Source organism: Schistocerca cancellata, chromosome 4 (assembly GCF_023864275.1).
Source record: "Schistocerca cancellata isolate TAMUIC-IGC-003103 chromosome 4, iqSchCanc2.1, whole genome shotgun sequence".
NCBI lineage: Eukaryota > Metazoa > Arthropoda > Insecta > Orthoptera > Acrididae > Schistocerca > Schistocerca cancellata.
This window is the reverse complement of record NC_064629.1, coordinates 863821690-863847432: the sequence shown is the minus strand read 5'-3', so window position 1 is coordinate 863847432 and position 25743 is coordinate 863821690. Positions and strand designations below refer to the sequence as shown.

General features: G+C 38.1%; 1 protein-coding gene across 1 annotated transcript in view; it reads left to right on the top strand.

Annotated features, from left to right (window-relative positions):
* LOC126184477 (dynein axonemal heavy chain 7-like) overlaps window positions 1–25743 on the top strand; it is a 1143184-nt gene that overhangs the window by 1017751 nt on the left and 99690 nt on the right. The window contains exon 49 of the mRNA XM_049926869.1: window positions 22257–22408. Within this exon, the coding sequence (XP_049782826.1) occupies window positions 22257–22408 (152 nt within the window). The remainder of the gene's footprint in view (window positions 1–22256; window positions 22409–25743) is intronic.

The window sequence follows — 25743 nt, the reverse complement described above, 5'->3', positions numbered from 1 at the left end:
CCATTTAGTGAGGGCGCCCAAGAAGCTTTGGAAGGCAATCTTAGTTGTGTCATGTTAGGTGGTAGTCCTCATTTGTTCAGTGACATTGACAGCCATCAGGATCAGGACCCCACTTGGGGACCTGCTAAGAAAAGGCTTTGTGCAGGGGAACATTTGAATGAATACATTATCAGGAAAGGCATTTTGTGTAAAAGGGTGGGAGGTACCAAGGAGATTAAGATCTGTCTACCAGGCACCCTAGTATGCCCCGTATTCCATTATTTTCACACCTCATTGATTAGTGGGCATTTAGGACCCTATAACACCTTGCAGAAGATTAAGAAGCATCTGACTTGGTCATCTATTGACCAAGATGTTAGAGAAATGGTTTCTTTGTGTCAGTTGTGTCGTGTGGCCAAACCGAATAATGCTCTTCAACAAGGGTTCCTTAGTTCTGAGCGTGAATCTGGCCCCATGGATGATGACACAACTAAGATTGCCTTCCAAAGCTTCTTGGGCGCCCTCCATCACCAGCTTTTCCAAAACTACAAAGAGGGGGGGTTTTTCTTGCAACACATATATCACTTCCACAACCTTCCTGGCCTCAGTCACAATTAACTCAATGTCACCACACTGTCCTCCCAGCTGTTTCCTCTCTGTATTAGTATCACCCCTCCAAATTCACATCTCCGTGTTGCTTTGCACTTCTTCTCACAAGCTCTGGCACTCCTAACCAATAGGCCAGCTACCTTCCTTCAAGCTACTAAGTACACACCCCAACCCCTTTTTCTGTCTGCCACCTCTCCTCCCTCTATCCACACCATCCCAAAGTACAGTAACAATCCCATGCACGGGTCAAAACATTGAGAGAGATTTCCAAAAGCAAAGCAGGCACACCTCCACTTCTTTTTTCACTTATCCATGTGTAGGTACTATTGTAGTTTGTTTTCCATCTGGTTACTTTGGAATTCCACACAAGGAGTTTCTTTTAGTTGGTATTCATTACTCTCTACTTATGGTATCAGTTGTTGTTGGTGTTTTTGTTGTGGTCTTTAGTCCAGAGACTGTTTTGATGCAGCTCTCAATGCTACTCTATCCTGTGCAAGCTTCTTCATCTCCCAGTACCTACTGCAACCTACATCCTTCTGAATCAGCTTAGTGTATTCATCTCTTGGTCTCCCTCTATGATTTTTAGCCTCCATGCTGCCCTCCAATACTAAATTGATAATCCCTTGATGCCTTAGATCCCTTCTTCTAGTCAAGTTGTGCCACAAATTTCTATTCTCCTCAATTCTATTCAGTACCTCCTTATTACTTATGTGATCTACCCATCTGATCTTCAGCAGTCTTCTGTAGCACCACATTTTGAAAGCTTCTATTCTCTTCTTGTCCATACTATTTGTCATCAATATTTCACTTCCATACATGGCTACATTCCATACAAATACTTTCAGAAACCACTTCCTGACACTTACATCTATACTTAATGTTAACAAACTTCTTTTCTTCAGAAATGTTTTCCTTGCCATTGCCAGTCTACATTTTATATCTTCTCTACTTCAACCACCATCAGTTATTTTGCTCCCCAAATAGCAAAACTCACCTACTACTGTAAGTGTCTCATTTCATAATCTAATTCCCTCAGCATCATCCGATTTAGTTTGACTACAATCCATTTTCCTCCTTTTGCTTTTGCTGATGTTCATCTTATATCCTCCTTTCAAGACACTGTCCTTTCCATTCAAGTGCTCTTCTAGATCCTTTGCTCTCTCTGACCGAATTACGATGGCTGTCCCAAGGCTATCAATGGTTCTAATGGAATGTTGTCTACTCCCGGAACCTTGTTTCGAATTAGGTCTTCTAGTGCTCTGTCAATGTCTTCACACAGTATCATATCTCCCATTTAATCTTCATGTACATCCTCTTCCATTTCCAAAACATTGTCCTCAAGTACATCACCCTTGTATAGACCCTCTATATACACCTTCCACCTTTCTACTTTCCCTTCTTTGCTTAGAACTGCGTTTCCATCTGAGCTCTTGATATCCATACAAGTGGTTTTCTTATCTCCAAAGGTGTCTTTAATTTTCCTGTAGGCAGTACATATATTACCCCTAGTGATATATGGCTCTACATCCTTGCATTTGTCCTCTAGCCATCATTGCTTCATCATTTTGCACTTCCTGTCGATGTCAATTTTGAGACGTTTGTATTCCTTTTTGCTTGTTTCATTTGCTGCATTTTTATATTTTCTGCTTTCATCAAATAAATTTAGTATTTCTTCTGTTACCTAACGATTTCTACTAGCCCTTGTCTTTTTACCTACTTGATCCTCTGCTGCCTTCACTATTTCATCTCTCAAAGCTACTCATTCTTCTTCTACTGTATTTCTTTCCCCCGTTCTTGTCAATCCTTCCCTAATGCTCTCTCTGAAACTCTCTACAACCTCTGGTTCTTTCAGTTTATCCAGGTCCCATCTCCTTAAATTCCCACCTTTTTGCAGTTTCTTCAGTTTTAATCTACAGTTCATAACTTATAGATTGTGGTCAGAGTTCACATTGCCCCTGAAAATATCTTACAATTTAAAACCTGGTTCCTAAATCTCTGTCTTACCATTATATAATCTATCTGAAACCTTCCAGTGTCTCCAGCTCTCTTCCATGTTACAACCTTCTTTCATGATTCTTGAACCAAGTGTTAGCTATGATTAAATTATGCTCTGTGCAAAATTCTACCAGGCGGCTTCCTCTTTCATTCATTGCCCCCATTCCATAATCACCTACTACTTTTCCTTCTCTTCCTTTCCCTACTATCGAATTACAGTCACCCATGACTATTAAATTTTCATCTCCCTTCACTATCTAAATAATTTCTTTTATCTTATCATACACTTCATCAATATCTTCATCATCTGCAGAGCTGGTTTGCATATAAACTTGTACTACTGTGGTAAGCATTGGCTTCGTGTCTATCTTTGCTACAATAATGCTTTTACTATGCTGTTTGTAGTAGCTTATCTGCACTCCTATTTTTTTATTCATTATTAAACCTACTCCTGCAGTACCCCTTTTTGATTTTGTATTTTTTGAACGATTTATTGCAGCAGAATAGCCATTATAGTTTTACATTAGATTACAATCATTTGAGAGTGAATTACAAGGATGTATTGAGTGTCTGCATAATTCTTAGTAGATTACATTCAGTGCAGGTATTATAACAGATTATCATTGGAACCATTTATTGCATAGTCTCTAACTGATCTGGTCCTCTTGTTGCGTGTTACTATATGGTATCTCTCACAAGACTGCCCACATAGTGTACACTTGCAAAGGTTTGACGGTTCGTGGTATGCTGTATTTGCACAAATTTCATGGTGGAATCCGTGTACTGCGAGTCTTGTAAGTACGTGTCTCATCTCAAAATTTGCTGCTGTCCAAGTGCGGTCGATCATGGCCCCGGATCCATAGAATTCCATTGGTACTTCCTCTCTTTTCTTGAGTAGTGATCTTAGTAGGTTCTCCAATGCTGATGTGTTGGGAAGTAAGAACATTGTCCTTAGATCCTCGATGAGGAAAGATTCTCGTGCCAGAAGGTAGACTAATCTTGATCTTGTGGTTTTTGCTACCCCTAATGCTCTTTTGATATAGGTTGCTTTCACTCTTTCCAATGTTTCTAAGTTCTTTTCATTTAGGTTTATCCATATGATTTCTATCCCATAAGCCAGTATCAGTATTATTTTTGATTTGAAGAGTGCCATAGCTGTGTCTAGATTTAGTGTTCTGATGGAACTTATTTCGTTTATCGCTCTGATGGCCTGCGTCGCTTTCTCTGTTGTGTGTTTAGTGAACCACTTTGCGGATGGCTGGAGTGTTATCCCTAGATATTTGTAATCTTTTGTGATAGATATTTCCTTTCCTTGCAGTGCAATTCTTGTAGTTTTTGGGATTTGCCCACCTGATCTGAATACCATCATTTCCGTTTTGTCAGTGTTGATTACAAACTTGTGTTTTCTACACCATTTTTCCACGTCTTCTATAGTCTCCTGTAGTTTCTTTAAGTTTTTTGAGCCTATCACGATGTCGTCCGCGTAGGCATATGCTTCGACATCTTCGTCATGAGCGATTTCCATAATGTCCTTTGCTGCCAGAATGAACAGGAGCGGGCTTAGTGGGTCTCCTTGGAGTACTCCGTTTGTTTGCCTTATTGGTTCAGACAGGTCGAGGTTGTCTGAGATCCTTATCTCATTACATTCATTTATGGAGTTTATAATCCTCGTCCAGATGCTGTCTCTTCCCAGAGTTTCGTCAAGCATCCTTTTTACTAATGATCGGTCGAGGAGATCGAAGGCCTTTGTGAAGTCTATGAATACAGCATAATATTTTTGCTTCTTATCAATGGTTTCCCATATGTTTTTTAAAAGCAGCTCCACTGCTGTGATAGTGGATCTTTTTTCCCTGAACCCGAATTGACATTCTTGGAGGTGGTCTTCCAAAGTGTGTCTTATTCTTCCTGTGATTAGTTTTGTGAATACCTTAAAAGGGTTGTTTTCCAAGGCTATTCCTCTGTATTTGTTTGTGTCCTTTGGGTCGCCCTTCCCTTTGTACATTACCCTTACTATTGATTTTCTCCACTGGCCTGGGATTTTTGCTGTTTCAATGCATTTGTTATAAAGTTTTTGTATTTATAACCCTGTATTCACCCAACCAGAAGTCTTGTTCCTCCTGCCAATGAACTTCAGTAATTCCCACTTTATCTAACTTCAACCTATCCATTTCCTTTTTTAAATTTTCTAACCTACCTGCCCGTTAAGGGATCTGACATTCCACACTGCGATACGTAGAACGCCAATTTTCTTTCTCCTGATAACAACGCCCTCCTGAGTATTTCCTACCTGGAGATCTGAATGGGGGACTATTTTACCTCCAGAATATTTTACCCAAGAGGACACCATCATCATTTAACCATATAGCAAAGCTGCATGCCCTCGGGAAAAATTACGGCTGTAGTTTCCCCTTTATTTCAGCCGTTGGCAGTACCAGCACAGCAAGGCCGTTTTGGTTAATGTTACAAGGCCAGATCAGTCAATCATCCGGACTATTGCCCCTGCAACTACTGAAAAGGCTGCTGCCCCTCTTCAGGAACCACACCCACACGTTTGTCTGGCCTCTCAACATATACCCCTCTGTTGTGGTTGCACCTATGATACGGCTATCTGTATCGCTGAGGTGTGCAAGCCTCCCCATCAACGGCAAGGTCTATGGTTCATTGGGGGTCGGGGGGGTATCAGTTAGTCATTATACTATTTGTCTGAACTTATGTAGTATGAGTATTTGTAAAATAAATATTTAATCTGTTAGCTGTGAACCACAAGCAAGCTTGTGCCTTCGTTATCCTGGATGTGTCTTGTAGCAATGTATATGGGCCCATTATCAGTATATTTTAATCATCAGCCCACTTTTGAAAATTTCTCCAATGTTGCTGGTAAATTATTTATGCACATTAAGAACAGAAGTGCATTCAGTACTGAACTTTGAGACACCATATTTAGTGTTTCCTCATACCATATTTATTTTTATTTCCGTGGCATTATTTCTTGACACAGCCCTCTGTTTTCCAAGATTGAGATATGTCTCCATTCATGCATACCTTCAACTCCACAATATTCTAGTTCCTTTAGTAACATATTTTTACTTTTGCTATCAGAGACCCCCGCTAGGGCATAAACCTACCAAAGTGAGCTAGTGAGATCTTTCCCTGAAAAGGATTCTCTACAGAAGCCAAACTGGGAAGTTATTGAAAAGCTGTTGTTAATAAATGGTTCAGTATTCAGTTGTTTTAATCTTTCAGAAAATATACCTTTGCTTCAGAGGAAGATTAAGTCAAAAGAGACATTAGATTATGAGATAATATTACTAGCCCCTTCTCACAATAGGTGTGTCCCTCTCATTCTAAGGTCTGAGCGACATACCTTTTCTTTTTAACCTTCACCAACAAATCCCTCTCTCCTTCTGTAAGAAGAAACAATAGTTCTGGAAGCTAGGATAGCTCTGTCTTTTTTAGTTTTGTGACAGCAGTAACCACAATAAAAACAATGTATATACTGAGAGAAGAGGAAAAAGGTGCAGTAATTTATTGAAAAATTTAAGAGGAAATGTGTAATAAACACAATTTGATAGCTGCCATCCAATTGGAAGAACACAGAGAGCTGAGATTAAAGGCTAAAAAAGCCAAAGATATCACTAGTCACTTTGACTGATTGTAGTTTAGTTCTCTAATTTCACTGTCACACTTTTATAATTGTCTGACAGCAGTAATAAATATTATGCCTCCTGAAAGTAAGTTACAACCAGAAATTCTGTCTCATAATTTATTATAAAATATAACCTGACTCACTGACTGATTACAAAGGGTAGTTGAAATAAGCTTTCCACCATACTGAATCTCTGTTGCTCTGTCCACACTTACAAAATGCCCATTCCAGGCTATTTGCATCTCAACTGAGAGTCAGCTTTACTGCCAAAACTAGTAACCCATGCATTCATTAAAATCTCACATAACTTAAGTTACAAATTAGTGGTCTGTAGTGAGTCGACACCATATTAGAGTTAACATATCAAACTACAGCATGTGACGAAGCAAGTCAGCATAATTTTACTTCCCCTCTTGTTTTGCCATTTGCCTTCTTAAAATTCATTTTTCACTTCTAACTAATTAACATTAACATACATGAGTATGATATAATCTGCATTTTCGTAAAAAAGAAAGTTTAGCCCTTAGTCTTAAGGAATATAACACCAGAACTAATTTTTTGCTTCATTTTATGTATGTAATTGATTTTTTAATTTAATTTGACTGTGCCTAGCTAGTAGCTTTAGTTATAGGGTGAAATCAGTAACTGTTCAATAACTTAAATTCTATTGTTGACATATGAACAAATATAAATACAGTACTAATTATAAATAGTTGAAGGAACAACTAATAGTATTCTTAAAGTATTTATTTGGCTCTATTGCAAAATATGTTATCAAAGCCAGCCCTTAATTAATTCCAAAGTAATTAACAGTTTTGTCAAAAGTATTGTTTGCATAATCATATATGTTAGTTTCATCATTTAAACAAATAATTTGGCTGAACCTTGTAGTATAAGAAACTATTAAAAGGAATGGATTTTTTGATGCATTCAGTTAATTTAATGAGTAGAGTTATAATTGTAATTTCTGTAAATTTAACTTTCAACAATGTGTAGGTTCAGTACCTATTATTGTGAGGGTATACATGGGCCCAATTTTTGGTCGCAAGACAGTCAGTCCATAGCTGAGTTTCTGGCAAGAAACCTGTGTTGATTAGAAGAACAACAATGCCTCAACTTAAGTGTGAAATAAGTGTCATACAATTAGGCCATGTGTTAAAACAATGACAGTGTCTGTTCCGTATGTACATTTTTATTCTTCAAGAACTGTGAACTTTGTGGTTAGATTTTTACTGCTCATAGATGTTCAATAGTAAACTATTGTAGCAGTATGTGGAGGCTTGCCTGCAAACTATTAATGAGGTGTATGGAAAGTTAAAACAATAGTGCACTGGCAATATATAACTGTGTAATATTGGGGGTTTGTGAACAGTGAATGTAAAATACTGCAAAACGCAACTGTGGACCTGTTGGCTACATTATTTAAAGTAGTCAGTGTTGTACTTCCACACCCCTTTCTTCAGCCAGTATTGCAAAGCAGTACGTCAACACCGAGGACAGCAAACGAAGAAATAAAGAAGGCAAACTGTCACAAGCACTTCACTAGAATCTGAGTAAGAAAGCAAGCACACCTACCAAAATCTGAAAATCTGATTCTGAGTCAGGTGTGGATGACATTGCATGAACTTTACTTAAAACACAAATATTCACATCTGCATACAGAAACTGTGCTCCACTAAGTGATGTGTGCTGAAAATAGTCACTATGTTGTTGCTATGAATATCACATAATGTGGCTGTTCTCAAGACAACACAAGTGACTTTTGCTTAAACATGCATATGGCACTGCATTGTAAAATACCCTTGAAACATCTTATAAACAATGTGTTTATAGAATTGCACAGTTGTGCTTGTTGTTTTCATGCTTCATAAAGTATTATAGGTTCACCAGTACTATTATAAATAAACAGAGAATGTGATTCTTCAGTATATACAACACAAACTCAATGAAATATAGGCCTATATTTTCATATAAATCAAATTTCAAACATCTTCCATGTGTTTTAATTTTTTTCTTGAGCACTGCCACTTTCAGCTGATCTGTTTCCATTATTCACATGAGCAGAAATAAATTTATTTCTGTGCTGTAAATATTTTAAATTAAACATTGCATGAATGGTAAAATAGTGAAAGTGTTCAAGGATAGTGTTGCCTATATGTATCTGTTTCCTGGTGTGGGTATAAGTTCAATTAATAAATCTGTAATAATAAATTAGTGAAATTATACTCAAACCTTAAGCCTCATCAACTCAAGAGTTTTCCTTCACATAGTGTGCATCAATAACCTCCTTATGATGTACTTCTGCCTCTGTGTGACCAAATATGTAACTGAAATAAGTAAAACAGACATGAAAAAACTTTTACAACTGGTATTTCACTGAACTGCTTTCTTTGTTTAACATTAACAACTACCAACTGCCCTGTACCCTCAGCTGTGATCACTTATGAAATCAATTTTACATATTATTAAAAACAATAATTTTTTTAATTTGTAATGGAGAAAAACATGTTCAGATTTATTTGTACATGACAGTATGCTCAGATGAAAGCATAAACATATTTTTCATATAAATTTCTCAAAAATACAGAGTTTTCGAAAAGTTAAATTTGATAAAATATGAACTGTAAACAATGAGTTCTAAAAAAAATATAGTTTTCATCTGAACAACAAAATTATTTCTTTCACTTATATTTGCCCATGTTCTTACTCAAGAATTACATTTCTTAATTCAACACATTACTTTGTAGTTTATGTTATATATTAAAAAACATACATGATATTTCTAAGCCAAATTCTGGGATTTTCAAATCAGTAATTTTATGTGCAAAGAGCTGCACTACAGAGTTGAGTTAATATTCCTTTAGATTCAACAAATTTGTTATAAATGATTATAAACTCATAAAACATTATTACAGATTACTAAAGTTTGTGGTTTTTTGGATGGCACTATTTGTTTAGCATCAGTAGGTATTTATTCTACTATTTTCCAAACAATATTAAATAATGAATAATAAATGTGAAATGTGGTCATAAGATTGTTCAATACTCAATACTGTGTATCCACAAATACATTAAAAACTATCTATCACACACTTCAATATGAGATTCAAGATTGTTACAGTACACACACACCCAGAATTTTATACAAAATATTTGTGCTTGAGATACTGCCAGAATGTGCATGTAACAGAAAAGAAACAATTTTTACTTGTCAGAATTGTGTTGACACAAGCTGAACTGAGTAACCACAGCCTTTATTGGTTAAAGGTCTCCCCTTAAAGAGTGACAGTCTGCATTTTCTTTTCCAAAGAAACCTAATTGTTTAACTGCATGAGTTATGTATGAAATACAAGAACATAAAATAATTTAATAAGTTTTCATCTTCTTTATTGTTTCTTGTTTCATGTTTCTTGGGATTAGTCGTCTACCTTAACCTTCTTTGCTGGAATTCTTGCTTAAAGACCATGCCATATGTCTCTTTTTTTCCTATGAATTAGTGTGGAATGAAACCCAGGGCATAAAAGATACAGTATGCATAACAAAACAATGAATGTTGAGTGGCTAAATCATACACTCTGTCTTTAAACAGCTATGGTGCCTTTCTGCTGGTGCGTCTGTGTTAATAGTTACAAATAGATGAATTTCATGGAATAAATTAACTGTATTTCTTTATATCTTCATTTGAGCAACTGCAGATTTCATGATCTGAAGTATTTATGCTATCGTGTAAAATTCTATCAAGGGTAGTAGGTTATATTCTGCTGATAATAAACATTGTCTATGATCAATATGTAATATAACTCATAATAAGTGGTGATTAGAAGTTACATTTTTCGTGAATAAGTTAATTAACAGATAATGCAGCTAAGTGTGTGCCGAGTCCTTGTTTTAAGCAGAAATAATTAATGTCTTACATTATATCACACACTTGAAATGCTAAACTGTAGATCTAACTTTTGCAGTTCATAAATGACAAAAGTTCCTGTAGCATTAAGTGTTGTAATTCTTTTTTTAAGGGTTCAGTTTGTGTTACAATGCATGAAAATTATGGATGTTGCTGTAGGGTAGTCAGACAGGGAATATGTATAGATTTTGGGTTGGAATTCTGTTGGGGGATTGTAGAGGGCAACTGAATCAGGAACCCAGTAAGGATCTCCCATGGAACTATAGGCTCTGTGAAAAAGACAAGAGAATTGCTGGACAGGTGACAAAGATTTGTGCCCTTTAGGGTCAATTAGACTGCATGAGATTTGAACTAGGTGGATCGAAGGAGGAAAAAGACTCTTGGTACTGGGTGAAGGTAAATGTAATGGGTAACAGAGGACCAGCTTTTTAGCTCTGATATCTGCATTTGAGCTTACCATAAATAATACGTTTTATGTATTATCTGAGGTAGGAGGAGGTGGGTCCCGTTCAGCTGTAGATGACAATTAGGTGCAGCAAACTTCTAGTGAAGAAACTAAATGTTGGTTGGTACCAAAAGAGAGTAGGAAGAAATAGTCTTGCTGACAGGTAGTAGCCATGGAAGAGGCATAAGCCAGACAGACCAGGAAAAGTTAGGAACACAATATCTGATCAGTATAGTCATGAAGCTAATAGCTAGCATTAGCCAGGTGACAGAGGATATAGGGAATTTGTGTAAAGATTTTGATAATGAGGATCAGGTGATCATATTACACTCCTGGAAATTGAAATAAGAACACCGTGAATTCATTGTCCCAGGAAGGGGAAACTTTATTGACACATTCCTGGGGTCAGATACATCACATGATCACACTGACAGAACCACAGGCACATAGACACAGGCAACAGAGCATGCACAATGTCGGCACTAGTACAGTGTATATCCACCTTTCGCAGCAATGCAGGCTGCTATTCTCCCATGGAGACGATCGTAGAGATGCTGGATGTAGTCCTGTGGAACGGCTTGCCATGCCATTTCCACCTGGCGCCTCAGTTGGACCAGCGTTCATGCTGGACGTGCACACCGCGTGAGACGACGCTTCATCCAGTCCCAAACATGCTCAATGGGGGACAGATCCGGAGATCTTGCTGGCCAGGGTAGTTGACTTACACCTTCTAGAGCACGTTGGGTGGCACGGGATACATGCGGACGTGCATTGTCCTGTTGGAACAGCAAGTTCCCTTGCCAGTCTAGGAATGGTAGAACGATGGGTTCGATGACGGTTTGGATGTACCGTGCACTATTCAGTGTCCCCTTGACGATCACCAGTGGTGTACGGCCAGTGTAGGAGATCGCTCCCCACACCATGATGCCGGGTGTTGGCCCTGTGTGCCTCGGTCCTATGCAGTCCTGATTGTGGCGCTCACCTGCACGGTGCCAAACACGCATATGACCATCATTGGTACCAAGGCAGAAGCGACTCTCATCGCTGAAGACGACACGTCTCCATTCGTCCCTCCATTCACGCCTGTTGCGACACCACTGGAGGCGGGCTGCTCGATGTTGGGGCGCGAGCAGAAGACGGCCTAACGGTGTGCGGGACCGTAGCCCAGCTTCATGGAGACGGTTGCGAATGGTCCTCGCCGATACCCCAGGAGCCACAGTGTCCCTAATTTGCTGGGAAGTGGCGGTGCGGTCCCCTACGGCACTGCGTAGGATCCTACGGTCTTGGCGTGCATCCGTGCGTCGCTGCGGTCCGGTCCCAGATCGACGGGCACGTGCACCTTCATCTTCCGCCGACCACTGGCGACAACATTGATGTACTGTGGAGACCTCACGCCCCACGTGTTGAGCAATTCGGCGGTACGTCCACCCGGCCTCCCGCATGCCCACTATACGCCCTCGCTCAAAGTCCGTCAACTGCACATACGGTTCACGTCCACGCTGTCGCAGCATGCTACCAGTGTTAAAGACTGCGATGGAGCTCCGTATGCCACGGCAAACTGGCTGACACTGACGGCGGCGGTGCACAAATGCTGCGCAGCTAGCGCCATTCGACGGCCAACACCGCGGTTCCTGGTGTGTCCGCTGTGCCGTGCGTGTGATCATTGCTTGTACAGCCCTCTCGCAGTGTCCGGAGCAAGTATGGTGGGTCTGACACACCGGTGTCAATGTGTTCTTTTTTCCATTTCCAGGAGTGTAGATAGAGGGGGGAACTGCCTGGCTAAAGACAGAAATAACAGAATTAATTATGAGTGACCTCGATGAAACAGGAGTAGTAACTTCTCACATAGATATGATTTTTGTGTAGGACCTACAGTGTCATGACCAGCCTTGGGTTAACACTGCAGTTAGCCATGTGAAAACTTAGTTGACTATGCTGATATTGACTAGAATGAAGTCTCATAAGGGTGCAGTGCCTGTTGTTACAGTTGGGATATGATATACACTCAATACAGCCTACACCTGTTAAAAGAGGGAGAGATAGGGTGGCTCAGTTTCTTGCAGAAAATGTACAAAGGGACATCATCATACAAAACAAGATACCTGGAGTCGCTAGCGTCAGAGGGGTAGCTTACAATCAGGATTTAGGCACCGTGCTGTGAAACAATTTAAAACAAAGAGTGCTGTAAAATGTTTAAGAGTGCAAAAAAAGTAATGTTAGCCTATTTCATCAGCATATTGTGGGAGTAGTAATAAGGTAGAAGAGCTTCTTGTCTATTTGTGAAATTTAGAGGCCTCTGAAAAGGTAGGCATCCTTTGTCTATCTGAGCACCACTTAACTATAGGGCTAGGAAAGTTAAATATAAAAGATTTCACCATAGCATCTTACTCATGTAGCTGTAACATGAGAAAAGGAGGAGTTGCTATATATATATATTAAGACAGAACACAAGTTCAAAAACATTGAGACCAATAGATTTTTTAGTGATCACTGATACTGAAAAATAATTTACTGTAGATTGTAACTGTACATAGATCCCCACTGAGAAATTTGAATTGTTTGTAAGGAATATGGATTCTTTGGTATGCTGTCTGTCAGAAAGTAGCAAGCAGTCAAAAGGCTCTGGTGATTTCAATGTAGATTTTCTAAAGGATTCTGATAGACAAAATTATCTATATCCCTACGTGGACCCTATAATTAGATCTGAGTAATTAACTTTCCAACATGGGTGAATAAAGACGATAGGACCCTAACTGATGTTTTCTTTGATGAAGCACAAAGCAAGAAAATGACTGTATACCCATTAACAAATGCTCTCTCTCATCGTAGTGCACAGCTAATTAAGATAAATAACTTAGTGCCTTGTAGTATAGATACCCCTCAGAGGAAATCAGAATAATTAATAACTCCATGACAAATGTTTTAAAGTATGGTTTAAAAGAGATAACCTGGGATGAAATTTATAATGCATCAAATATTGACAAAAAATTTAATCTATTCTGTGAAAATTTGATATCATTATTTGAAAACTGTTTTCCACATAAGCTTTTCAGAAAAGATGTCAAAATATGAAATATGCCATAACTCTCTTATAATTAAGTCACCATTAGTGCAGCACAGTCCATTACAAAAATCCTATGAACCAAAAGTAATGTCTGTCAGCATGTAATGCCATATAATAGACAAAAGCATTAAATATTACAGTATGGCATCAATTCTAGTTCAATATAATCTGAAGTATCAAACAACCATAATTTATTCACAGTGCAGCATAAAATTTACCACAAAGCATAATATAGCAAAAATAGAAAGTTCGTAAAGCAAATGAAGCAAAGAAAAAAGTCTTCCAGTTCTCCTTTTGAAACAAATTTGTATACATCACTGTTGTTTCTCTGTCACATATTAATCTATCTGGCAGGTTTTAGACCCCCTTAATTTATGTATTCTGTGATTCCTTCTCCATTACAACCCCATAATTATACATAACTTTATTTGTATGTTTTACTGCAAGTCTCTCATTGAAATATATCTCAAAATAAAATTGTATAACTTTTGAACAGACAAACATATCTGTACTTTCACATACACTAGCAACTTTTTCCCATAATGAAACTGACAACTCAAAATTAAGAATTTTCTCATCAGAAAGAAAAAAACATTTCACTGGAAACATAATTATTTGCTACATTATCAAAAAGTACTTTTGAACTAACTCCTCCCACACAGGTCATGAAAGCCAAAGGTACCAACTGGCCACCATGTCATCCTCAGCCCACAGGTGTCACTGGATGCGGATATGGAGGGGCATGTGGTCAGCACACCGCTCTCCCGGCCTTAGGTCAATTTCCGAGACCGGAGCTGCTACTTCTCAATCAAGTAGCTCCTCAGTTTGCCTCACAAGGGCTGAGTGCATCCCGCTTGCCAACAGCACTCGGTAGACCGGATGGTCATCCATCCAAGTGCTAGCCAGCCCGGCAGCATTTAACTTTGGTAGTCTGACGGGAAACGGTGTTACAACTGCAGCAAGGCCATTGGCTACTTTTGAACTACTTTTAAACTAACTACAAAATTTGTTCTGATACTTTTCCCACCAGTCAAACAGTAATTTTTTATAAAGTTCAGATATTTTCTCCCAAACAGTTTCTTTATGTCCCACAAATTCTGAATAATGTTGGCAAACCATATGCTTTTGACAGTTTAAATACAACACTTTCACTTTCCTCTGACAAATACTCATCTTTCAAGACAAGACAATATTTTTGTTCATCAACATCATCTGCTTCATTCAAAACATACATTTCTACATAATCGTTATGTGAAATAATTGCATTGTCATCACTGTTAATTGCATCAGGAACATCAAGGTTGTTAACATTGAGCTTGGTGTCAATGTACAACTAAAATGATGCCACAGCAGGTCACAGATGTCTGATATGGCAGTGGTGCCACATGATGCTGTTTCCTCATGCCCTTGCAAAATTCTAGTTGCGCAGCTTACAATATGGCATCAACTGAGATTATTCAAAAAGACATTGGTGTTGTCATTCAGGTTATGCCATTTGAACTGAGCCTAGAATCTAATAAGAACAAGGGAAAGAATAATGTTAAATTTGGAACTGTATTTCACATAGAAATAACACAGCGTCAACAAAGACACTTATGAAGGAAGTAGCATTAATGAACAAAAACCCATTCTTTAACCCCTTTCAGATAACAGAAATAAGTTTCAAGAAACTGTTTATCCACACATCAAGCTGTATTAAAAAATCTGATTCTCACTTTTGAGATGCAGTTCTTGTTTGAGTGAAATTAAAAGTTGCAGTTTGATATTTGAGATCTGGTGATTATGTGTCATCCCTCCAATATTTAGATCACATCCTCAAAATTGCCATTTTTCATATTCTTATGTCATGTGTTAGATGCTGTTCACTGTGCCCTTAAATCTCATTTGAAAGATGGTATTTTCATTCATCACACATCAGTTAACTATGACAAAATATGAAAATTATTCTATACCAAATTTTAGAATTATGCTTCTTTTAAATACACTAAAAGACATTGTAATATAGTTAATTTCTTCACTAATAGCTACACTCAATCTGAAATTATACTATTACCAGAAACCTTATAACTTCCTTTCTCAAAACCTCTGGGCAAGTCTTTAAGAGCACTGAAGATGCCATTATACTAGATGCCAATATACTGCCCGCATTGCATTAATTTTCATCATTTGAAAAATTATGTAAGCTGCTGTGCAGTTAGAAACCACCTATCTCTAGTTATTTAAATAATACTTCCTTACTCACATACAAATCTCATCCATGCACCATAAATAAAAACACATACTTTCACTACATGAATTAAGCATTATACACTCATGAACGTTTTATATAACAAATTTTTACTTCCAGACACTGTAGCTCAACAAACTATAGTCAAAATGATGCATTTTGCAAATATCATTAATGCAGTGCATCAATGAAACCACATATCTTCATAATAAGCAGAAAAAAATGTTAAAAACACCAAATATAATAGCTTAGGAAGCCTTGACATCAAGATGGTGGCCGCTTGTTTTGCTTGTAATGCTAATCATTGGAGGGGGAAGGAAAGTGTCAACAAAATGTTTGAGTGACTTTAGCTTTTGTGACATGGCTACAAGTGATATCATTCAATTGTGCCTGCAGGAATAATAGACCAATACACATAACATCAGTTTGCTGCAGAATTCCTGAACATATTCTCAGTTTGAATAGTATAAATTTATTTGAGCCAGAAAACCTTTTGCCCACAAATCACCACACATTTAGAAAGCATCACTTGCATGGAACTTGCCTTTTTCTCACCTGACATCCTGCAAGCTAGCGATGAAGGGCAGCAGGTAGATTTCATAATCCTATATTTCCAAAAAGTGTCTCACATCGTGCCACACTGCAGACTGTTAATGAAGGTGCAGTCATATGGAATAGGTTCCCTAATATGTGAGGAGCATTAAGACTTCTTAAGTAATATGAAGCAGTATGTTGACCTGTTGACCTCAATGACAAATGTTCCTAAGAGGCAAGGGTATCATTAGGAGTGCCCCAGAGAAGTGTAATAAGACTGCTGTTGTTCCTCTGAAGAACAGGGTGAGCAGCAAACAGTGGGTGTTTGCCGATGATAATTGATGATAATGTGCTGTAAGAGAATGTGTTATTGTTGAGTGGCTGTAGGAAGATACAAGATGTCTTGGACAAAATTTCTACTTGATGTGATGAATGGCAGCTAGCTCTAAATATAGAAAAGTGTACATTAATGCAACCTAGTAATGTTTGAATACAGCATTATTACTGTATTACTTGACACAGATTGCTCAAATATTTATGTGTAACATTGCAAAGCAACATGAAATGAAATGAGCATGTAAGGAGTGTAGTAGAAAAGGAAAATAGTTAAATTTGGTTTATTGGACAAATTTTAGGAAAGTGTGGTTCATCTGCAAAGTAGACTAAGTATGGAATGCTAGTGTGACCCATTCTTGAGTACTGCTTTATTATTTTGGGTCCTCATAAGGTAATATTAAAGGAAGACATCAAAGTAATTCAAAGGTGGGCTGCTAGATTTGTCACTGGTAGGTTTCATCATTGTGCAAGTGTCACAGAGATACTTCAGGATATGAAATGGGAAACCCTGGGGGAAAGGCAACATTATTTTTGAGGAACACTGCAGTGAAAATTTAGAGAACTAGCATTTGAAGCTGACTTCAGAATGATTCCACTTCCACCAATGCATATTTTGCGTAAGGACCACTAACATAAGATAAGAAAAATTAAAGCTTGTACGGAGGCATATAGAGAGTCATTTTTCCCTTGCTCAATTTGCCAGTTTAACAGGAAACGAAATGACTAGTAGTGTTGCAGTGTACCCTCTCCCATGCACTGTAAGGTGACTGCATGGGATTGTTTCCAGATGCTACTTTGGTGATGCCATCTGAGTGACAACCAAATGGTGTCACTTTTGTTTAACTATGGAAATCTGGCTTTAAGGTCACTTGCTTGTGAATCCCCTACAAGAACTTGATTTTCTGTTTTTCATCTTAAATCAATGTTTAGTGTTTAATGAACAAAATAGTAGTTAAAAGAACTGAATTGCACACTGGGGAATCTTTTAAAAATGAACTTAAAGCTTTCTCAATGATAATGTTTCTGCTGTTTTCACATGTCAAAAGTTGTCATTAGAGTACCATTGAGGAAAGACATACTATACAACTTTTTTATAGTTTACTGCACTGTTAGAAGATACACTTTGTGGTGTTCTTATGTTTCCCTTGCATATCTTTGGTTTTCAAGAGTTGTTTTACTTATAAACTTTTGTGCAGTTTGAGTTAATACTATTTTGTCATTAGCACATGTTATTGTGGCCCCTAAAATGGGTTATAGGACTGGAGAACATAAGTTTTATGGCAACTGGTTTATGTTACCAAGAGCTAGACTCTGCCTAAGTACATCTACAAACCAACTGGATGTTAGGTCAACGCCATCAAGGGCCTCAAGAGAGAAGCTCAAATCTTTAGAGACCCAGAGTGATACTTCTAATAGAACTGATCAAGGGCCATTGCAGGAAGCAGGAAATCATGAAGGATGTACTCAAAATGTTTGGACACCAGACTTGGAGGAAAATGTGATTAGCGCCATGTTAGTAGCAGGCAGTTGGGCTGCCAGTTCAGGGTAATCCACATGACTGTATGGAACATTCTTCATGACAGTTGTTAATACCCTTATCACTTATAGCATTTACAGAGCTTACTAGCAACAGACTTTCCACATGAGGACCAGTTTTGTCACTAGTTTCTTCACTAGGCAACCATGATACCACGATTAGTGTCATCTATCATATTTACATATGAGGCCACCTTTATGCAGAGTGGTATCTTCAACTTTCATAACAATATGATGTGGGATAGTATGCAGAACTCCCATAGTACACTACCAGGGAATCATCAGCATTGGTGCATCCAGGATGTGTGGGCTGGGATAATTGTCAGCTGTATCTTGGGACCAGTCTTCTGTCCAAGTCACCTAGCAGGTCAGAACTATCAGTGTTTCTTGCAGGTGACTTTGCCTCCCCTTCTGGAAAAAGTTCCATTGATGATTTGAAGGATTATGTGGCTGTTACATGACAGTGTTCCAGCCCCATTTGTCGTTAACATCTGGACGCATCTCAATCGGGCCTTCCCTGGTTGATGGATCAGAAGAGGGGGTCCAGTTGTGTAGCTTGCTCTTTCACTGGATCACAACCCATGCAATTTCTGGTTATGGGTCATCTCAAAAGAATTGTGTATGCAGAGCCCATTCCAGATGTGGAAACATTGGAGCATCGTTCTGATGCTACCTTTGATGTTGTTAAGATGCAGCCTGGCCTATGTGAATGTGTGAAACAGAACAAGTTATGGCACATACAAGCATGTATTGAGGCGCATGGAAGCCATTTTCAACTCATACTGTAACTGTGGTTGTATGGTACAGCCTGTATTGGACCGCAGTCTCTGTAACAATGTATAATGAGATAAAATGGTCTCTAGCACGAATTTCCAACATAAGTTCACTAAATATTTGTTGTTCTATATCCTCTCATTAATCAATCCCCAGAGTTTGTACAGGGTAGAAAAAATCACCCCATATATGTATATATCTGATTTTATTGGACATAATTAAGTTTTTTTATGGCTGTATGAGAATGAAAATGTTAAAACTGTTGACAGTGGACATGGATTATGACTTGGCATTCTCACACATTACTTTTTGAATTATCAGATAATATGGAAGAGTAAAGCAGACAAACTATAGAAGATCTCTTGAATTGGATACTGTAATTAAAAAAATATGTATGTCATACTAACTGGACTCAGTGTTGTAGACCATATTGTTTTCTGTCTTACATAATGTAATTTTAACACATTTGCACACATTTTCAAGCCTTCATCGCTAAAACGCTTCACAAAATGTGCACCACAATTCTCTTCTGACCTTAAAGGATTCTGAAAAGTTCCTCTGATTCCATTTCAGAATTGAACCCAGAAATTCAGAACACAAACATGATCCTGGTTGCTTCCTTTGCATTCATGGCAGTATTTTGTCAAACATTCAATCTCCATCACCTTTCCATATTCTAGGCGTGTTGCTGCAACAACACCTTTCACTGTTAGCTGACAACAATTCTGCCACATCCCAGTGAAGGTTTCAGCACTGTCAGTGTCACCTTCATCATACATCACAGTCTTTTCCATTGCTTACTTCGCAGACAAAGCACTCACTTGCCTGTCATGAAGTTACTGAGTGTACTTCTCAAATCTGAAATAGTTATTCTATGGTTTGAGAGCTAATGAGTAACATCTATGTCAGATGCCCATTCATTATTGACTTGTGCTACTATTATACCTATCCCATAAGTGAAAATACATGTTCTGATAACTGCAACACTCAATAATATTAGTGTTTAGGTACTGTCAAGTAATACATGTAATCTAAATTAACAGAGCTTTTTAACTGAACTGTAATGTGATCCACAAGTACTTTGAACTATCATTATTATGAAATTGAGCCATTATTAGACTCACAGCTTATGTGATGGGCTCACTTATCTGAACCACTGGAGTGTAATTGCCTTTAACTGTAACTGCACTAAGTGAGAACTGTGATATTTTTGTATAAATAGAAGCACTGTTTTTGTGTCACACTAGAACATTCAGATTCACCACTTGTATAAGTGTGTTAACAATCTGTTCACAGCCGGCCGCAGTGGTCTAGCGGTTCTGGCGCTGCAGTCCGGAACCGCGAGACTGCTACGGTCGCAGGTTCAAATCCTGCCTCGGGCATGGGTGTGTGTGATGTCCTTAGGTTAGTTAGGTTTAAGTAGTTCTAAGTTCTAGGGGACTTATGACCTAAGATGTTGAGTCCCATAGTGCTCAGAGCCATTTGATTTGAATCTGTTCATAGAGTAAAATCTGGTCACTGTGCTTGACAACTAAACTTTGCAAGGAATCAAGGTGTGTGATAATTAAATCTAAATGTTGAAGTTGGGTACACTTTTAAATGACCACCATTCCACATTTTGTAAACTTTCATCTTTGAGGTGATCCAGTTTAGTGTTATTGAGGAAAGACTATGAAATCCAGGTCAGTTTCATCACACAGTGTATATACTGTCCACTATAGAAACCCTGTTGCCATTGTTCTTGAAACATGCTGGATCCTTTATCCATTTCATAGAAGGTATCTTTCTTTTGAAATGAAAAAAGTCTGCCACCCCTTAGTTGATAAGTTCTTCATTTATTCCATGCAGTTTACTACCATTACAAGACTCTTATAGCTGCACTGTATGGAACTGCTTTCTTTGTGTAACTCTAACAACTATCAGTTGCCCTGCAGTCTCAATAACAATTAATTATGTAAAACCTCAACAATGTAGTCAATTTAGGTACTACTGCAAAGATAATTTTATATAATTTACAATGTAGAAAAACTAGAACATATTGGTTTATACATGATAATACACTCAGGGGAAAACATAAACATACTCTTCATATATAGTTTTCTAAAATACCCAAATTTCCAAAGTTAAATTTCATAATATAGTTCTAAAAATTTAGCTTCCTATAAAAAGCATTGTCTCAATTACCATCATTTAATATAATCTCACTTGAGAAATACATATTTTACTTTAGCAAATTACTTCATAATTCATATTATACCTTTATAAGCAGTCGATATTTGTGTGCTAATATTCTGGAACTTCAAAAAGATAATGACATACAAAAATAACTGCAATTCAAAATTTCATTAATATTCCTTTATATTTGACAACTTTGTTTTAACTGCTTACAAACTCAAAAATACATTATTAAAAATAGTTAAAGTTGGTGTTTTTGTTGATGAAACAGTGTGTTTAACTTTAGTAGGTCTATAATCTACAATTCTTCCGTACTACATTAAATACGAATAATAAATGTAGAGTGTGGTTCGAAGATAGTGGAATACTCGATACCATGTATTGAGTAATAGATCAAAAGCTGTGGCTCACATACTGCAACATGAGATTACAATAGTAATCTCTATGTCTGCATCATTTGATATGTGCATATCCTCTGTAACCAGTATTTCATGATTTAAAATTTTCATTCTCCTCCCTGCTCCCTCAGCAACTGATGTTTGGTTACTTATTTTCTAATTCCCCATTTAAGAAATATCAAACTCTATACATGTACACCTCCTAAGTTTATTCTGCCCTGGACAGACTGCCTTAGAATCTGGGCTACAACAAGTCAATACACTCATCTGTCTCCACTCATGACAGATCTGCCTCTCAGTTAGGCTAAGCTTCACCTTTTAGATACCTCTCCTTTTACACTAACTCCTTACCTTCTAGGAGCATCATATCTGTCAACTTTAACACTTACCACTGATCATATTCTTCATACTCATAACTAGTTTCAGAACAGACGTAAGTTAACATTTTGGAAGTAATGGTTTTAGGGCATAATGACAACAATATGTTGTAATAAAATCTGTTGAGTCTGAAATATGGAACTAAAAGTCCTGCAGTAACATTTAAATAATCAAAATGTTAAAATAAACATTAGGTATCTTTTCAATGTAAGGTCTCCTAACATTTTAGACCCTAAATCTTGTATTCTGTTTGGAGGATTTTCAGAAAGTGTGGAAACAAGTCAAGAGGAATGGAAAATATATATTAACCACTTGCAGCCACAGACTGAGAAGTTACCAGCACCTTGGGAAACAAGGCTCTCTCACTTTCAAAAATTAATTGTGTTAAAAATATTCCATCCAAGCCAGGTCAGTCCATGAAACAAGTCACTTACACATAAGATGATTTTTGGACTCCTTGTAAGTTTGAAAGTATCACATTCTACAGCAAAAAAAAAAATAAATAAATAAATAAATAAAATAAAATAAAAAATAAAAAATTAAGTTGAATAAATGACTCCTATGAAATCAAATAGAAAATTTGTAGTTTTTCATCGGTAAAAATCATAAATATATTGATGATTCTGAAAGTTATAAGACCAAAGGGAAGACAATTAACTGATGTTCATAACTAAAACATGAAATAATAATTTAAAAAAAATAATTTTTAGTCAAACTCAAAATGTATTTGACATACTCAAAATGTGATACAGTTGGGCATAGCATAAGAAAGGTCATTACACAGTGTAACTGCCCTGGTAGGCAAGAAAGAGTGTCTGCATTTGAATGCTTGGCCATTACACAATTTTATATTTATAATTGGAAAGAAACAATGACAAATGCAGCAACTTTTGTGCCATGTGCAGACAGCTTTGAAGGTCTGCACAATGAGGTGAGTGGCCTGTGGTCCACACCAAGTAAAATTTTGTGCCATACCAGTATTGGTAATATCATATAAGATAACAAGAGCTTCCTTCTCAACCTGTGAATAGGTGCAGTGTGTTTTGTTTAGAAGTTTGGATGCAGAGGTAAATGGTCTGCCCAACAATTCAAGTTTGTGTGATTGAACAGTGCCATCCCTGTAAGACAGTGTGTCAACTGCCAGCATGACTGGTTTAGCAGGATCAAAACATACAAAACAGCAATCATTCATCTGAAATGCAGATTTTCACCCACTAGTCCACCCAAGCAGAACATTCATTCACCGAAGATGATGCAGTTGAGTTGCAATCTGCAATGTGTTTGGAATGAACTGAGTGTAATACATCAGGTTACCCAATACAGCCTGGAATTCAGTGATGATCTGAGGAGCTGGGAGATCCTGGATGGCAGTTATTTGTGACTGCAAAGGGTGGATACCCTGCTGTTGATAATATGTCCTAAATATTCAGTCTCAGTGTGGAAGGAAGAGTTCTTGGCTTTATTACACTTTAACCCAGCATCAAAGAGTACTTGAACACTTTCCTGAGACTGGAAAGATGTTCTTTGGGAGAACAACCCAAAACTACCATTTCATCCAAACAGTTCAAAGAAGGAACTGTAGCAGTCAACTGCAATAATTAACACTGAAAAATAGCAAATGCTGATGCAGTGATGAAGGCCATCTGCAAAAACTTAAATAACGCATTTGGTTGTTAATCACAAAACTTGTTGGGACTGTTCATCCAAAGAAAGCTGGAAAAAAAGCATCACAAATATCAGTCTTGGAAAAGAAGAGATCTGCACCAAGCTTGTCCATGTGTTCCTCAGGCCATAGCAAGGCAAAAACATCAGTCACAGTGTGTGGAATTATATTTGCCTTGAAATCTGCACATGAGGATAATTTGACTGGCTGCTACAGAGGAAATCACACCATTGTCCTGCCAGGTTAAGGGTTCCTGTACCATTTTATCTTTGATAGCGTGGGGAATGGGTCACACTCAGCAAAACCATGTCTGTGCATTGTCTTTCATGGTAATGTGACCTTCAAAATTGTTAGCTTTGTCTACATCATCTTGAAAAATGTCACTAAATTCAGCACAAAGTTGAGCTAAAGTTCAGGTACCCTGTATGTAGCTACAGAGGGTTCACAGAGTGATCATCGTCTTGGATGTGCGAACCAAACAGATCAAAAGATACACACCAAGAATATTTTCACTTTCACGTCAGCACAACACTGTGAATGAGACAATTTTTGTTATGTTGTGAAATGTGACTGGTAGGCTGCAAGTACCTAGTACAAGGATGTCATGTCCACTGCAAGCAGAAAGAGTTGTGAGTTACATAGCTTGGTATTGCCTAACAGTTCATATGTGCTACTATTGAAAAGAGTCATGGGTGATAAACAATTTAACATCCTGACACTGAATGGAAGAGGTGTGTTACCTCTTTGCTGTTGCACTTGACTTGTGGCAATCAACACTAGAATCACTATCTGGCTTTGAAAAAATTGCATTTACATCAATTGACTGAGACATTGAAAAACATGCAGAGTGCTTGTTTTGCTTGTGGTTCTGCAAAGGGATTGAAAGTGAACATGCTTGCCACAATGGTAGAGCTTAGCATCATGACAGGTGCATGTCTGCCACTTCCATACTGCCTAGAACACTGGTTTTGTTTATGATGCTGCATGTCTCAGTAAGTGAATAACAGGCCCGACATCATTACCATTACATTAAATGTAACTACCATGACTCTGAATTGCACAGACAGGAGCAGAAACAAAGTCTACCACTGCACTATCATATGAATTCTGATACTTCACTAATTTCAAAACATGTTGCAAGCTTGGATCAGGATACCTAAGAATCTGTTCATGTATGCCAGGATCTGACACATTTTGAGTAATAGCATCTAACAGTTTTTTAGAGAATGAGATTTTCACTCTGCAGCGGAGTGTGCGCTGATATGAAACTTCCTGGCAGATTAAAACTGTGTGCCCGACCGAGACTCGAACTCGGGACCTTTGCCTTTCGCGGGCAAGTGCTCTACCAACTGAGCTACCGAAGCACGACTCACGTCCGGTACTCACAGCTTTACTTCTGCCAGTACCTCGTCTCCTACCTTCCAAACTTTACAGAAGCTCTCCTGCGAAACTTGCAGAACTAGCACTCCTGAAAGAAAGGATATTGCGGAGACATGGCTTAGCCACAGCCTGGGGGATGTTTCCAGAATGAGATTTTCACTCTGCAGCGGAGTGTGCGCTGATATGAAACTTCCTGGCAGATTAAAACTGTGTGCCCGACCGAGACTTGAACTCGGGACCTTTGCCTTTCGCGGGCAAGTGCTCTACCAACTGAGCTACCGAAGCACGACTCACGTCCGGTACTCACAGCTTTACTTCTGCCAGTACCTCGTCTCCTACCTTCCAAACTTTACAGAAGCTCTCCTGCGAAACTTGCAGAACTAGCACTCCTGAAAGAAAGGATATTGCGGAGACATGGCTTAGCCACAGCCTGGGGGATGTTTCCAGAATGAGATTTTCACTCTGCAGCGGAGTGTGCGCTGATATGAAACTTCCTGGCAGATTAAAACTGTGTGCCCGACCGAGACTCGAACTCGGGACCTTTGCCTTTCGCGGGCAAGTGCTCTACCAACTGAGCTACCGAAGCACGACTCACGTCCGGTACTCACAGCTTTACTTCTGCCAGTACCTCGTCTCCTACCTTCCAAACTTTACAGAAGCTCTCCTGCGAAACTTGCAGAACTAGCACTCCTGAAAGAAA